A 12,104-nucleotide genomic window follows, 5' to 3' on the forward strand; every position below is an offset into this window, starting at 1 on the left:
CCCCGATCGGGCGAGAAGTAGCCCAACGAATTTGTGGTACTGACATGGACGATTCGGCGTTTAGCTGAAATATGATGTTATACAAGGTGGGAGGAATCATCTCTAAAAGGCGGGTTAGGTGGCTTATATAGTAATGACAGAGACTGAGGCTTCACCCGTCCCTTGACTGTGATGGCATCACGTCAAGACTAGATTGCCGGCAATATCGCAGAAAACTTCCTATATACCTACTAACCTCATACTTGTGTTCAAGTTCAAGTCTAGTAATAACCACATACGTAATGGCGTGTCCTCAAATTAATATATGTGGTCGTCATAACTAATGGTGAACTTAGACAAACTTCGTGGTTGAGGAATGTGGTTTGGATACATTGAGGCAAGATCATCTTCAGGAGCACAACAAGGGCGATAATACACTTGCTTAACCAAAAAAAACCTCACAGATATGAATAGATCGGTGATCAGAGTATGTCATTAACTTTATCAAACATAGATAAGTAGCTTAGTTCATTCAAGAATTAAGACTACCTAGTAGGCAATATTTGCAAAGATCTCTACTTCCTAACCTAGTATAGGTACCTCTAGATAAGTGCAAGATAGGTAGGTAGCTTAGACGAGAACAGGGCTAGAAAAAGGAGAAAGGACCATGATAAATTCAAATCGAGGAAATATAACTCCATGAAACATGAGTTTAATTTCACGTTAGGATGTGGCTAGGCTAAATACTCAAAATCGACGAATACACATAGTAAAGCACGATCCCCAATAACCTTCTTAGATCCAACCCCAAGACATCTACGAAAACCAGAAGGCTGGAAATTCCACACCACATGGTATAAGTTTCACTTGAATCTTCTAGGGCGGGGATAGGGGATGAGGTTCTTTTTCAAGTTTGTGGAACTCAGGAAGTAAGTAGTACTCTGGGTTCTGACTTTAAACGAGCTCTGGTTACTTAGAACATTTCTTAGGTACCTAGTATAGTTAATCCCTAGATTCTTGCGATACCGTTTAGAAACCACAGAAATTTATAAATTCCTACTACGCTGGAGCGGTCTTTTGAAACTCACCGGCGCCGATTACATTGAAGGGTTATTGCAGCATTCGTACATTCAGTAGGTATTACAAGAGGTCCTGTAACTAATTGTATAAGCGGTGACGAGTTAGGGACCTATTCCATGATTATATATATAACAACTCGTAATAATTATAACAGTAATGATTGATACCTGTTATAAAATACTCCTGACAATGTGGAATAGAATATTAGGGTACGCGCCCACCGCTGTTTAATGACCATGATCCGATGAGTTTCAACTGCATTAAATGACTTGTCAAGCGGGCCTCAGTCTTTGTGGATTGCAAAATAGAAAAGATTCAGGTGTCTGGTCGTATGATCGTAATTGAGAGAACCAATCAGCACTTACTAGCCGCGGGTAAGTTACTGGAGCTCACCCATGGTGAGGGTCTCGACGATAATTCCCAGATGACTAGAGCTTTACACAACTTTTCGGTTCTCAATGGGCACCCAAGTTTTGAGTTTGGTGAGGAAAGTGATAAAAATCGGGGGTGCAATGGATAAAATATTAAGAAATTTCTGGATGTCGTGGTAGGATAGCGGTGACGATAACACACCTACTTACTAACCACTACCCCTTTCTTAATATGTTTTCAGATATATATTTAGGACCTAAGGCCCGATATAAGTGGCAATTTCATATCGTCTGTGGAGCTCTCTTCCTAGTAGACACTTAGTCATCGACCGGTGTCTGTTAGTTTATTAAACTAGTTAATGCAGGGGCATGAGCTACATAATATCCCGGCCTCGGTCGGAAGTGGTGGTACATAGTATATTCCTGTTCCCTTGCATATTCCCAAACTACCGTCCTCGATAATTTTCGTAAATCAAATCAGATCATAAAGTTCAAGTCCCAAGAACTCCCCGATGCTACCGTTAAACCAACCCTCCGAAAATTACACCCTCTTTTCCAAATGCGCGTCCAGATGCACCTTCAAACCCATAGCCCGTAAATAAATGAAAAGGGGTTGAAATCTATCGAAAGAATTCCGCTGTCTTTCTGTTGGTTATATGAACTCCCTGTCATTCGATGTCAACTTTGATAGATGTTGAAGTCAAGTCTGGGACGAGATACCCAAGGCCAGTTCCCATAAACCGGACATCTCAGACGTAACGCAGCCTCCTGGGTGTAATACGGTGTGCGCCGGGACTTGGTTGTTTAGGGCTGGTATTTGCATGATGATCGATTCCGTAACGCCGAGATACTGAGACCGGTGACCGTCGGAAGTAATATCAGGAGTATCAGCAGCGAATACGATGCCTGTTTCACCAGGAGCAACATAGGCGGTAGTGTTATCATTAGGAACAGTGATTAAACCTATTCCTTTAATGAAAATAACCCATCTGTTAGACACGTTAGTAGTCGTCGAATAGCCCACTACCTATAGCAATGGGGTACTTACTGATTGAATGGTGCGCTGTGGACACCTTGGTCGTAGTTAGGCGGGATGAAAGTGTAAGATAAGTTGGCGACGCCGCCGAGATCCGCCGAGTAAATGCTACTCCGGTTTAGGACATTCTTGGAAGTAAATTCGTTATCGAGCTGCCAGCACTGGATAGTAGAATGTCCGTCTACAGCGGCAACGGCGGTTACATTAGGCTTAAGTGCTGTGACTGAGCTGAGAAGCAACAGACTTGAGATTATAGCAGAACGAATTGGGCTATACATGGTGGAGCGGGGTATTCGTAAAAACGAGTATAAGGGATAGTAGGAAGAAAGGATAAGCTACCTAGGTAGTAGGCACGACGATCTGAGATAGATCCCCGCGAATATATAGAAAAAGCAGTTTATGATAACCGCCCATGTGATGGCTCGGTGTGTAACGTCATGTAGGCTGAGTTACCGATCGCAGCCAAGTTTGAGTATTGTTGGGTGCTAAACCCCGAATCCTATCCGCATCGTGGTAGTGCCCGCGGGCGGGCGGGTGTCTCCGTCGTGAGGAGAGGATGTACTATGCGTAAGCAGCGGCTCACCAATGTTGGTGCAATGTTGGTTGTATCACCCAATCTACAATCCAACCTGTTTGTTGATTGGCTCCCTGCTTTCTTAAGTATGACATGTGGTAGCATTGGCTAATCGAAACCTGTATCTCACTACTAGCTGGGCGAGTGGGTATAACATCTTATGAGGCTATTTAGACCCATATTAAAATTCTGTCTACCTCGTACTGTGGTGTTGAGCCTCGCACTAACAGACTAATTAGTCGATCATCGAGACTGTTTTTTGGTTGATCGGTCCTAGTGTAGTCGATAGATACTGTTAATTTACCATATATTTCGATGCTTGGACTCTCGTGAAAGATATTTTGACGCGTTAGTATTTCGGACAGGCCGGAGTCTAAGTACGTAAGGGTTAGAACAAGTTGATTGTATCTCCATAGACTATGTTGAATAGGTAACTCCTTGAGTAATCGGAAGTGAACTCAGGTATGTTCGGGTAGGTCCCTACCTACTTACCTACCTAGGTACTTAGTTCCCGAACGCAAAGTGTCTGGATATTTGGTTTGGCGGATTCGACGCACCACAAAATGGCATCGGGCGGGCTATACCACCTGGGTTAGCATCGTACCCGAACATACGATCCCAGCAACTCGGGTACATCCATGGATCTAACCGGGTCCATACTGTCGGAAACAGGTAGAGTCCCGATTTTTCGCAGCTCGAAACAGAACATTCCCTGTCATATCCTTGTTTCTTCCCGTCGCCGTTATAACCACGTGTTTGCCCTCATCCAGCTAATTACACTGAAATATCCCCTTTGGTCACATTGATATCTGTGCGAGTTGCCTATTTCGGCGGCGACTCTCACCAACTACACTATATTAGGAAAACGTCTGACTTCGTTGGTGGGATCGCATTTGTGCTAACTTCTAAGAGTGTTCCTTCGAGGTAATATAAGAAAGAAATATACCCAGGCCCCAAAAGTGCAAGGGAAAGAGTTTGCTCGTCATATTCATACGCAAGGGCGGATAGATTCAGATTCAGATGATGGGCATTGTCCCCGGAAAATTGTGCCACACGACTGTCAATGCAACTACCTATGTTTTAGGTACCTAGGCAAGTTTCAAGAGCTAGGTCTAATGGACATACGGTGCCCTACAGCTAATACTCTCTAAGAAACAGGGAACCATAATACTTACAATTTATAGGCTTGTTGCGTATCAAGTGTAATGGCCCGTACTCTATTAAAAAAGGATTAGAGGCTTGTAATACATTGATAAACAAGAATGAATGAAATCCAACGAGATAATTGCGAAAAGCAGAGGACACTTACGTTTTCATACCTAGGTAGGTAAAGAATGATACAGTATCATTCACCCATATGTCTACATCTAGCAAACCCGCAGGCAAGGGCCGAAGCTCTTTCTACTATCTAGGAAGTTGTGATAAGATGAGAATTTCCCGGTAAGAGCGCAACTTATCTTGACGAGGCCGCTCCAAAGGGATTACGTATTGTTTTTCATGTCAGTTGATACGATAAGGAAGGCCATTTGCGTAGTAGAGATCTGCGCGAGGTTGGCATCCATCAAAAGTGTTGTACATGGGTTTTGTGATTTCTCCAGGCCGAATACGGCTTTGAACCTATAACAAGGATCGTCATATTTTCTGCCAAGCTATCCAACCTCTTCTACTGTCGAAAAGGTTCATTGCAATAGTTTAGTAGATCATAGGGAATTTTAATTACTATTATCCTGAATTAGTAATCTTTTTAAAGAATTTCATCTTGGTATATACTAGGTAGGTACCTATCAGTTTGTGTGATATTGTCATGGGAAATGTAGCTTAAAACAATGAATAGGAATATGATCTGAGGGAAGAAAAGGACGGATGGATTCAAGACACGTGGCAGCTGTTAAATTACGTACTCCAAGATCGTTTCCACTTTCCAGCCGAACAAATACTCGGCCGAGTCGGCAGACTGGTCGTTTGCTATTATGAAAAGGGGTTTGTTGTCACTACCGGGCCGACGAGAAGGTCGGCTTTGAGATCTAAACTTCTAAAGAGATTCCAACATTCGATCAACAAGTTGAATCTCATTCGAATGGTGGGTATGACCTGACCTGCCTGGCATTCATTGTCAGGGCTGCAGGGGTGAAGTATTAAGATCCACGATTGAAGTTTTAGAGCAATACGAATCTTCGTAATGTCATACGCTGTAATATGTATTCAGTGTAAACCAACAGCTCAAATAACGGCAAAGAAAAAATATCATACGGCGGTGATGTCGCATTTACGTATCAGCTTAACATTCCACATTCCACTCGAGCCAACTTGTGACCATCCTGGTTTTTTTTCCCTTTCAGCTGAGTGGAACAGTTATTAAGAAATTTCGGGGAACCGGATGATCAACAAATGACCTACATTAGCGACGTCAAGAAACCAATAATAATGCGACAATGATTTACGTAATCATGAAGATCCGGGGGTGGACTTGGCTGTAGCGTCATTTCATTTTTATTGCTTCGAAAGAACGATTTTTAGAATTGCATCCGGGCTACAAATCTTCCATTGCGTTCCCCACAATCCAGCCCAAATTTGACGCCACAACCACTAGAACACTCGCTAGAATAATCACTAGCACCCTAACACACTAGCACCATTACTACTAAATAGCTCTGCGCACAAAAGAAACAAACAAAAAGATAATGGACAAAAATAATCTGTAATGACAAGAGTGGGATTCGAACCCACGAGGGTTTCCCCACGAGGAAATCGTGTTAAGATTATGACCTTAACCTCGCGCCATGGACCAACTCGGCCATCTTGCCTTCACTTTCGGTGATGGAGAATTTGAGTTGTTATTGTGGATTATCTACCTACACCAGCAGACCAGGTACCTACACCAGGTACCTGGAATCGAGCCCCTACCTTGTACCTAGCGCCCTAAGACCTAAGCCCCGCAGCCCCTTTTTACGGTAAAGCATCGCATTTTTCATTCATATCATTAGAAAGCTCAATCAACATCATCAAACTTTTAACGTAAATGCTTCACCTCTTTTTAATCCATCTGTGCCTCTATATCTCTTTGCCGTCTTACGTATCTCAGACCTAGACATGTCACCGCTCTTTCTATGCAGATAATCAGTTCATGATGAGTATATGGTATATTGCCAAGCCAACATACTCAACAGTCTGAACAGTCCCACCAACACCTTTCCCTTTTTTTCTTCTTTTTTTCTTACAGATTCTCAATGATGCTCGTGTGAGACCCAAAATACTCACCTAACCTGCCAGCTCGGGATTAGTATATCACAGGGATGAATTAATAATCTATATCTTCTAAGTCTTTCTACATAATTTACTATTTTGCGACGGCAAGTTTCCTAATATCATCTTGGACATCTTCCAATCCTCCGATCCAACAGCAGTGTGGGCGTAAAACACACCGAACGGATCGTAGAACTGTTTGATTCGATACAACCTCGCATAGTTGTCCCCGAAGAATGCCTGGGTAAAATCAGGTTCGATATAGTCGGCCTCCGACATGTAAGCACCCGCGCCGGGTGATACGTCTCTCCAGCGTTGCATCCAACCGTACGTGAGCCTGTCGCTGGCGGCTTTCATCTCGGCTTCGGAACTAGTCGTATTCCAAAGCGTTGCCATGATAGCATGCATCACCGTATTCCTCCACGCCGGATTTACCGCATTGTCCGGGTATCCTGTCTTAGGCGCCGCCGCGATGTTGAATGCGACTATGTAGCCACCCTCCTCAACAACACTTTTGATAACGTCGAACGTAGCATTCAGCTTAGCCGCGTCTTCCCAGTTGGATTTCGGGAACAGACGACTCGCCTGACGAATCGCGTTACTACCCCAAGGCTCGACTGGAAAGCTCGCATACCAGGCATCATAGAAATCGTCGTATTCCTTGTAAACCGGCTTGACCTCAACACCTAGCTCTTTGAATCTGCTAAATAAAGGTGCTACCAACGTCTGCAGTTGCGTCTTATTCATTCCAGGCGCGAACCACGGACCCATATCCGAGAAATATCTACCTTCGCCCAGCTTCGAGATTCGGAAATACTCGTAGTTACCAGCGTCAGTATAAGTGATGAAGCCGTCGAAGAAAGCGCGCATCGCAGCCCAGAATTGTGTATAGGATATAGTCGGCCCAGTTGCTAAAATGTATGTCAAGGTCGTCACCTTAATCTTCGGATATGCTTTAACGACGACCGACGTGACTACGCCAAAAGTAGAACCTCCGCCGCCACGTAACGCCCAGAATAAGGACGGGTGGCTTATTTCGTTCGCAGTTACGAACCGCCCATCAGATGTGACCACTTCCATCGATAGTACCTGATCCGCAGCCATGCCATAGAGGCTAGATAGGGGCGAGTGGCCACCACCTAGAAGGAAACCTCCCATGACTCCAACAGTCTCAAACACCTTGTTAGCACTCGCAATACTTCCTACGCATTAGATGGTGTGAACCACTTACTCGGCCCTCGCCTCCCACAATAGTAACATTATTCTTCCTAGCCGCCTCGTATGCTTCGAAAGCTTGGACTCCGGAACCGAGTTTAAAGGCAGGACCACGATAGGAGCCCTGTCGATAATTCCTTAAGAACTGGATCTGCTTAAGGTTGTGAGTCCAGATCGACAGCGCTCCCATGCCGACGGACTTCGCGCTGAAGTCGTGGCCGGTGTTTTTGATCACTACGCGCAGGTTGAGGTTACGCGCGAAATTAATCGCGAGCTGGATTTGAGCTACATTGCGGACCGAAACCGCGTATTCGGGATACCCGCCAACCGTGCATTCACTTTGCGCTGGCATCAGAGCCGGTGGCATACAGGTTGATCCCTGGAATAAGACCGCGTTGATTGAAGTAGGGTCCTCGGTGCTATTAGAATTGGTTAGAGCCGCTGTCCCTGTTTGGCAGTTCCTGCGACCTTGGAACTCACTGGTAGATGGATGCATTGATCCAGTTATTGGTGATGAACTCGCATTTGGTTGAGTTATAATCTTTGAATGAACTATAACAGGAGGAGGCATACGGGACTGTCTTGATGAGACCTCCGCCAAGTAAGATATCGAATAAGTGCCATGTTGATGAGAAAGGCCAAAATGGGTCATCTGGATATGTCTTGCATATTCCAGGGACAGTCCGCTTAGCTAACGTCTCGTTCAGACTCGATTCATTCTGAAAACTGAACAGCGCGATGTTAGATAGCTCCAAGTCGGTGAGATTTGCTATGACAGCATCGGTCAATTGTTGCGTCTCTCCATCGAAGAGATTGGCAGTTGAATTCGATTCCTTCGCGTCGACGATAGCTACAGCGGGGGCTACCGTAGACTCGTTGGCCGCTAAAGGGAGTATCAGTAATAAATTTCGGTATCTCTTTCCGGCCTCTACGAAGTGAAAACTAACAAACGGTTGAATTGCCCACGACAATTGTTTGGCCATATACGATGCATGGCTGTGAAATCAGTAGAGTGCCTACGATGACTCTCCTAAAGCAAGACATCGATGCTACGCGTGCTCATAGAGCCGTACAAGCTCAGTTTTCAACAGCTTAACTTGGAGGAAAGATCGTGAGTAAAAATTGTATAATATGTCTGCCGCTGCCGTATATATTCTACATAGTACCCAGTGTCTTACGACAACTCGTCGGATCCGGTAGGAATGCCGGCTAGGGCACCGTCACCCGCCTGCTTTGACGGAGCGTGCCACATGGATTTGTCGGCGATGGAAACCTGCTGACAAAGTACAACCAACAGTAGCAGCGGATCCTCGCGCGAGGGTCCTTTTACCCCAACAAAATATACATAGAGCCTAGATATCTGAAAGTGTCGGCACTATTCTGCAGCTTTGCCGAGGACCCGTAATAGACTGTAGGTAATATGGTAAGGGGGAGTCGAGCTGGGTCTAGGTACCGGAAGACGCATGGCGAAATAGTATAGGTATCCAACTGAGGCTGTCATGCTCTTGCTTTCTTGCAGAAAGCTTTTATAAGCTGGCTGAGAGATGTTTATTAATCAAGATCGGGAATCTGGATGTCGTCCAAGACTTTCTCTATCAAAAGTGCCCAGTTGATAAGGATTCGAGTCTGAATTCCTTGGCAGAGTAAAGCAAGATTCGAAGGAACATAGACGCGCTTGACTACCTCCCTACCTACACAAAGGTAGAATCGTATTTCACTTCGTCCCGATCAAGCCGTGAGACAAGGAGGTATGAATTTTGCCCGGACCCTTGTAGACCAGACGGGCTGGATAAATTGACCCGGCGAATGAAATAACCGCCACAAGATGCGGTCCCCGATGCAACTGTCCAAGGTGACCCTTGCCCCAGGTTATTCCCCAATGATTAATGCATTTCTAAGACGGGCCGCGTTCTAGATCAGCATATGATAAGTCCTCCCTCCGCATAATATCCTTGTGATCTTCGCAACGATATGCCGTGATACCTTAACCTTTTCCCTGCTTTACGACGTTAGGAAGAGTCAAATCTCGGTTATCATTCGATAGATGACCATTGGGCATAACACGTAGGTTACATAATAAGCACTTCAAAGTGCGGTATAGGTAGGATATTACGCATATTATTCCTCATGACGAATATGTCTAGCACAGAATTCGGGTTTTCAATGAGTTGGCGATCATATATTGATCCATTACATGTGCCGTGTCCTAGTCATATTATTCCTGATCTCAAGACGGGGAAATCCTCTAGATAGTTTATCCACATCTTTGCGTATCCGCCTAAGTAGGTGCTATATGTATCACTTTGACGCCGAACCTTTTATCTTCGTTACTTATATGGTAGCCAGTAGCTCGGATAGGGTCCAGGAAGCGAATCGGTCGCATTGCAGGTTAATACCGTTTTGAAATCAACAAACATATCTTTCTAACTAAGAATATGTAGAGAAGTATGGGGAAGCTGTATAAAAGGCCTTGGCTGCAGAAACAGTCCGTGAACACAGTCCAATCCCGGTGACATAGTTGCTTTTAACCAGATAGAGATGGGTTGTGTATAATAAAAGAGGCTGAATTCGAGGCTTCTGTTGGACTAGAATACATTGGCCAATGCATCTGATCCTCCGTGTTGCCCCTGGATACTACGTATGTGCTGCGTAAGCCGTCCCGAATCCAAGGATATCTGATTATATAGGTAAATGGAGATATCTGTTCCAAGCGAAGAGCACGACTTGGACTTTGACCTAGCGGACATGTTGACCAGCCACCAGCCTATGAAGCTATGGAGTCTTCTCTATATACATTTATCTCGAGCGTAGCGAGACAGCAAGCAGCCGAAGGTCCAGGGAAACCTTCCGGAGAAGTTACCAATTCTTACCCCTATTCGTCCCTTCAACATGGCGGCTTTTTTATTTTATTCTTTTTCCCTGCAATCGCATTCATAGTCGTTGGTCTCAGGATATATGGAAGGCTCAGAAGCAGGCAGTTTGGGTGGGGTGAGTGGCCAACCGGAAGTAAAAAGGGTGGAAGAGGCATCCAGTCCGATGAATCTGTAGCTGATGAGATGCTGTAGACGATGCTCTGGTGTGCATCGCAATGGTATGTATCCAACAGCCTCATCCTCTTGGCAATCATAGTACTCACAAATATCAAGATGTTCTCGATCGCCGAAACGGGATGTTCTTATATGGGTGAGTAGAAAGATGAAGATTATTTCGACTAAGAAGGGCTCAACAAGGATGTGGCTGACCTTTACTCCTTACAGCCATGCGTACGGCATATCTAGGTGTTCACGTGTACGATATACCGATAACGGCCAACATAAGCCTCGGAATGTATTGGAACTATATTATCCAGATCATCTATAACCCAATACTCGCTCTAGTCAAGTGCTCCGTCTTGACATTCCTTCTACGAATAGGGGGTCAGAGGCGGAAGATAAGATATTCGATACACGCCCTCAACGTATTCAACATCGGGCTCATGATCGCCATATTTGTGACCGTGATTTTCCAGTGTTCGCCAATTCCTTTTTTCTGGGAACGCATCACCAATCCAACTCTTCAGGGAGGATGTATAAATACTGGGATATTCTATGTGACGACTGCGGCATTGACCATCTTCACTGACGTTCTGGTCCTTGCTCTTCCGTTCTGGATTTTCATGGGATTGAAGATGGCTCCTAAGGTGAAGTTTGCTATAATGGTCGTGTTTCTCCTAGGAGCAGTGTGAGTCTTCCTTGATCAAACATACAGACAGATTGGGGACATGTAGCTCATATCTCTCCACAGCGTTACTATCGTCAGCATTCTTCGGATGCTATGGATTATTGAGACTTCTCTCCACCCGATGAAATACGATTACTCGTATGATATCAGGTTCACATACTCCGCCGTCGAAACAAACCTGGCAATAATCACGGCCTCAGGACCAGCATTAAGACCATTGTTCATGATTTGGTTCCCTCGTTTCTTCTCATCACTTCGCGGGACCACGAATAACAACTACCGTTACCAAGATGGACGATATGCAGGCGATACAGGAAATGCTAATAAGTCTGGCACGAATGGCAACAGCTCAAAGGGAGAACACCTCTATGGTACGTCATCTTTTGCTCTGAGAGATATGAAGAGGCGGACAGAGATAAGGGGTCACTCGCCGACAACCAGCGAAGAGGAGATTATGACATACAACGGCATTGTACGGACGACAGAAGTCGAGATTCAGTTTGGCGTCAGGCCACCATCGTCTCCTCGCCAGCAATGAAAAACCAATAACATATCAACAGGTAATTAATGTAATATCAAAAGGGGGGAGTAGATAGGTTGGCACCTATCAAGGTATCAAGGTCACGGGCCGGCTAACTCATTTCGCTGTAAATAATATATCAATTTGATACCCACACGATGCCCTTGCTGTTCAGCTCTGATCCAATGCCATGTAGAATTTACTGATGTGTAACAGTGAAAGGGGCTGTATAAGGTAGGTAGAGATGTACTTCATAACGAACAGGCCTGGATGCAAAGGGTTATACGTTGCATTGATGCACATGCGTACAAAGTAGCTACAATAAGTACATCAACTTAAAGAAATTATAAAAGATCTGGCGTTCAA

At 44.8% G+C, this 12,104-nt stretch overlaps 3 protein-coding genes and 1 non-coding gene across 4 annotated transcripts; 1 reads left to right on the top strand and 3 right to left on the bottom strand.

The window, feature by feature from the left end:
• Window positions 1-1,669: 1,669 nt before the first annotated feature.
• On the bottom strand, window positions 1,670-2,922 carry GGS22DRAFT_168354 (uncharacterized protein). The gene is made up of 2 exons (XM_047962134.1): window positions 2,479-2,922; window positions 1,670-2,419 (listed from the first exon to the last, which is right to left on the bottom strand). Exons 1-2 carry the CDS (start codon window positions 2,742-2,744, stop codon window positions 2,131-2,133), a joined length of 555 nt encoding a protein of 184 aa, XP_047817131.1. The 5' UTR covers window positions 2,745-2,922; the 3' UTR covers window positions 1,670-2,130.
• Window positions 2,923-5,742: 2,820 nt separating this feature from the next.
• On the bottom strand, window positions 5,743-5,844 carry GGS22DRAFT_t100. The gene has a single exon. It is a non-coding gene; the product is annotated as a tRNA-Leu (tRNA).
• Window positions 5,845-6,068: 224 nt separating this feature from the next.
• On the bottom strand, window positions 6,069-8,590 carry GGS22DRAFT_168361 (FAD-binding domain-containing protein). Its single transcript, XM_047962135.1, has 4 exons — window positions 8,446-8,590; window positions 7,979-8,381; window positions 7,515-7,917; window positions 6,069-7,453 (listed from the first exon to the last, which is right to left on the bottom strand). The coding sequence occupies exons 1-4, from the start codon at window positions 8,540-8,542 to the stop codon at window positions 6,356-6,358; spliced, it is 2,001 nt and encodes a 666-aa protein (XP_047817132.1). The 5' UTR covers window positions 8,543-8,590; the 3' UTR covers window positions 6,069-6,355.
• A 1,454-nt stretch (window positions 8,591-10,044) lies between these two features.
• GGS22DRAFT_168363 (uncharacterized protein) lies at window positions 10,045-11,891 on the top strand. The gene is made up of 5 exons (XM_047962136.1): window positions 10,045-10,486; window positions 10,564-10,589; window positions 10,645-10,681; window positions 10,756-11,218; window positions 11,282-11,891. The coding sequence occupies exons 1-5, from the start codon at window positions 10,273-10,275 to the stop codon at window positions 11,754-11,756; spliced, it is 1,215 nt and encodes a 404-aa protein (XP_047817133.1). The 5' UTR covers window positions 10,045-10,272; the 3' UTR covers window positions 11,757-11,891.
• The last annotated feature ends 213 nt before the right edge of the window (window positions 11,892-12,104 follow it).

This window comes from Annulohypoxylon maeteangense (assembly GCF_022496945.1).
Source record: "Annulohypoxylon maeteangense strain CBS 123835 unplaced genomic scaffold GGS22scaffold_13, whole genome shotgun sequence".
Taxonomy (NCBI): Eukaryota; Fungi; Ascomycota; class Sordariomycetes; order Xylariales; family Hypoxylaceae; genus Annulohypoxylon; species Annulohypoxylon maeteangense.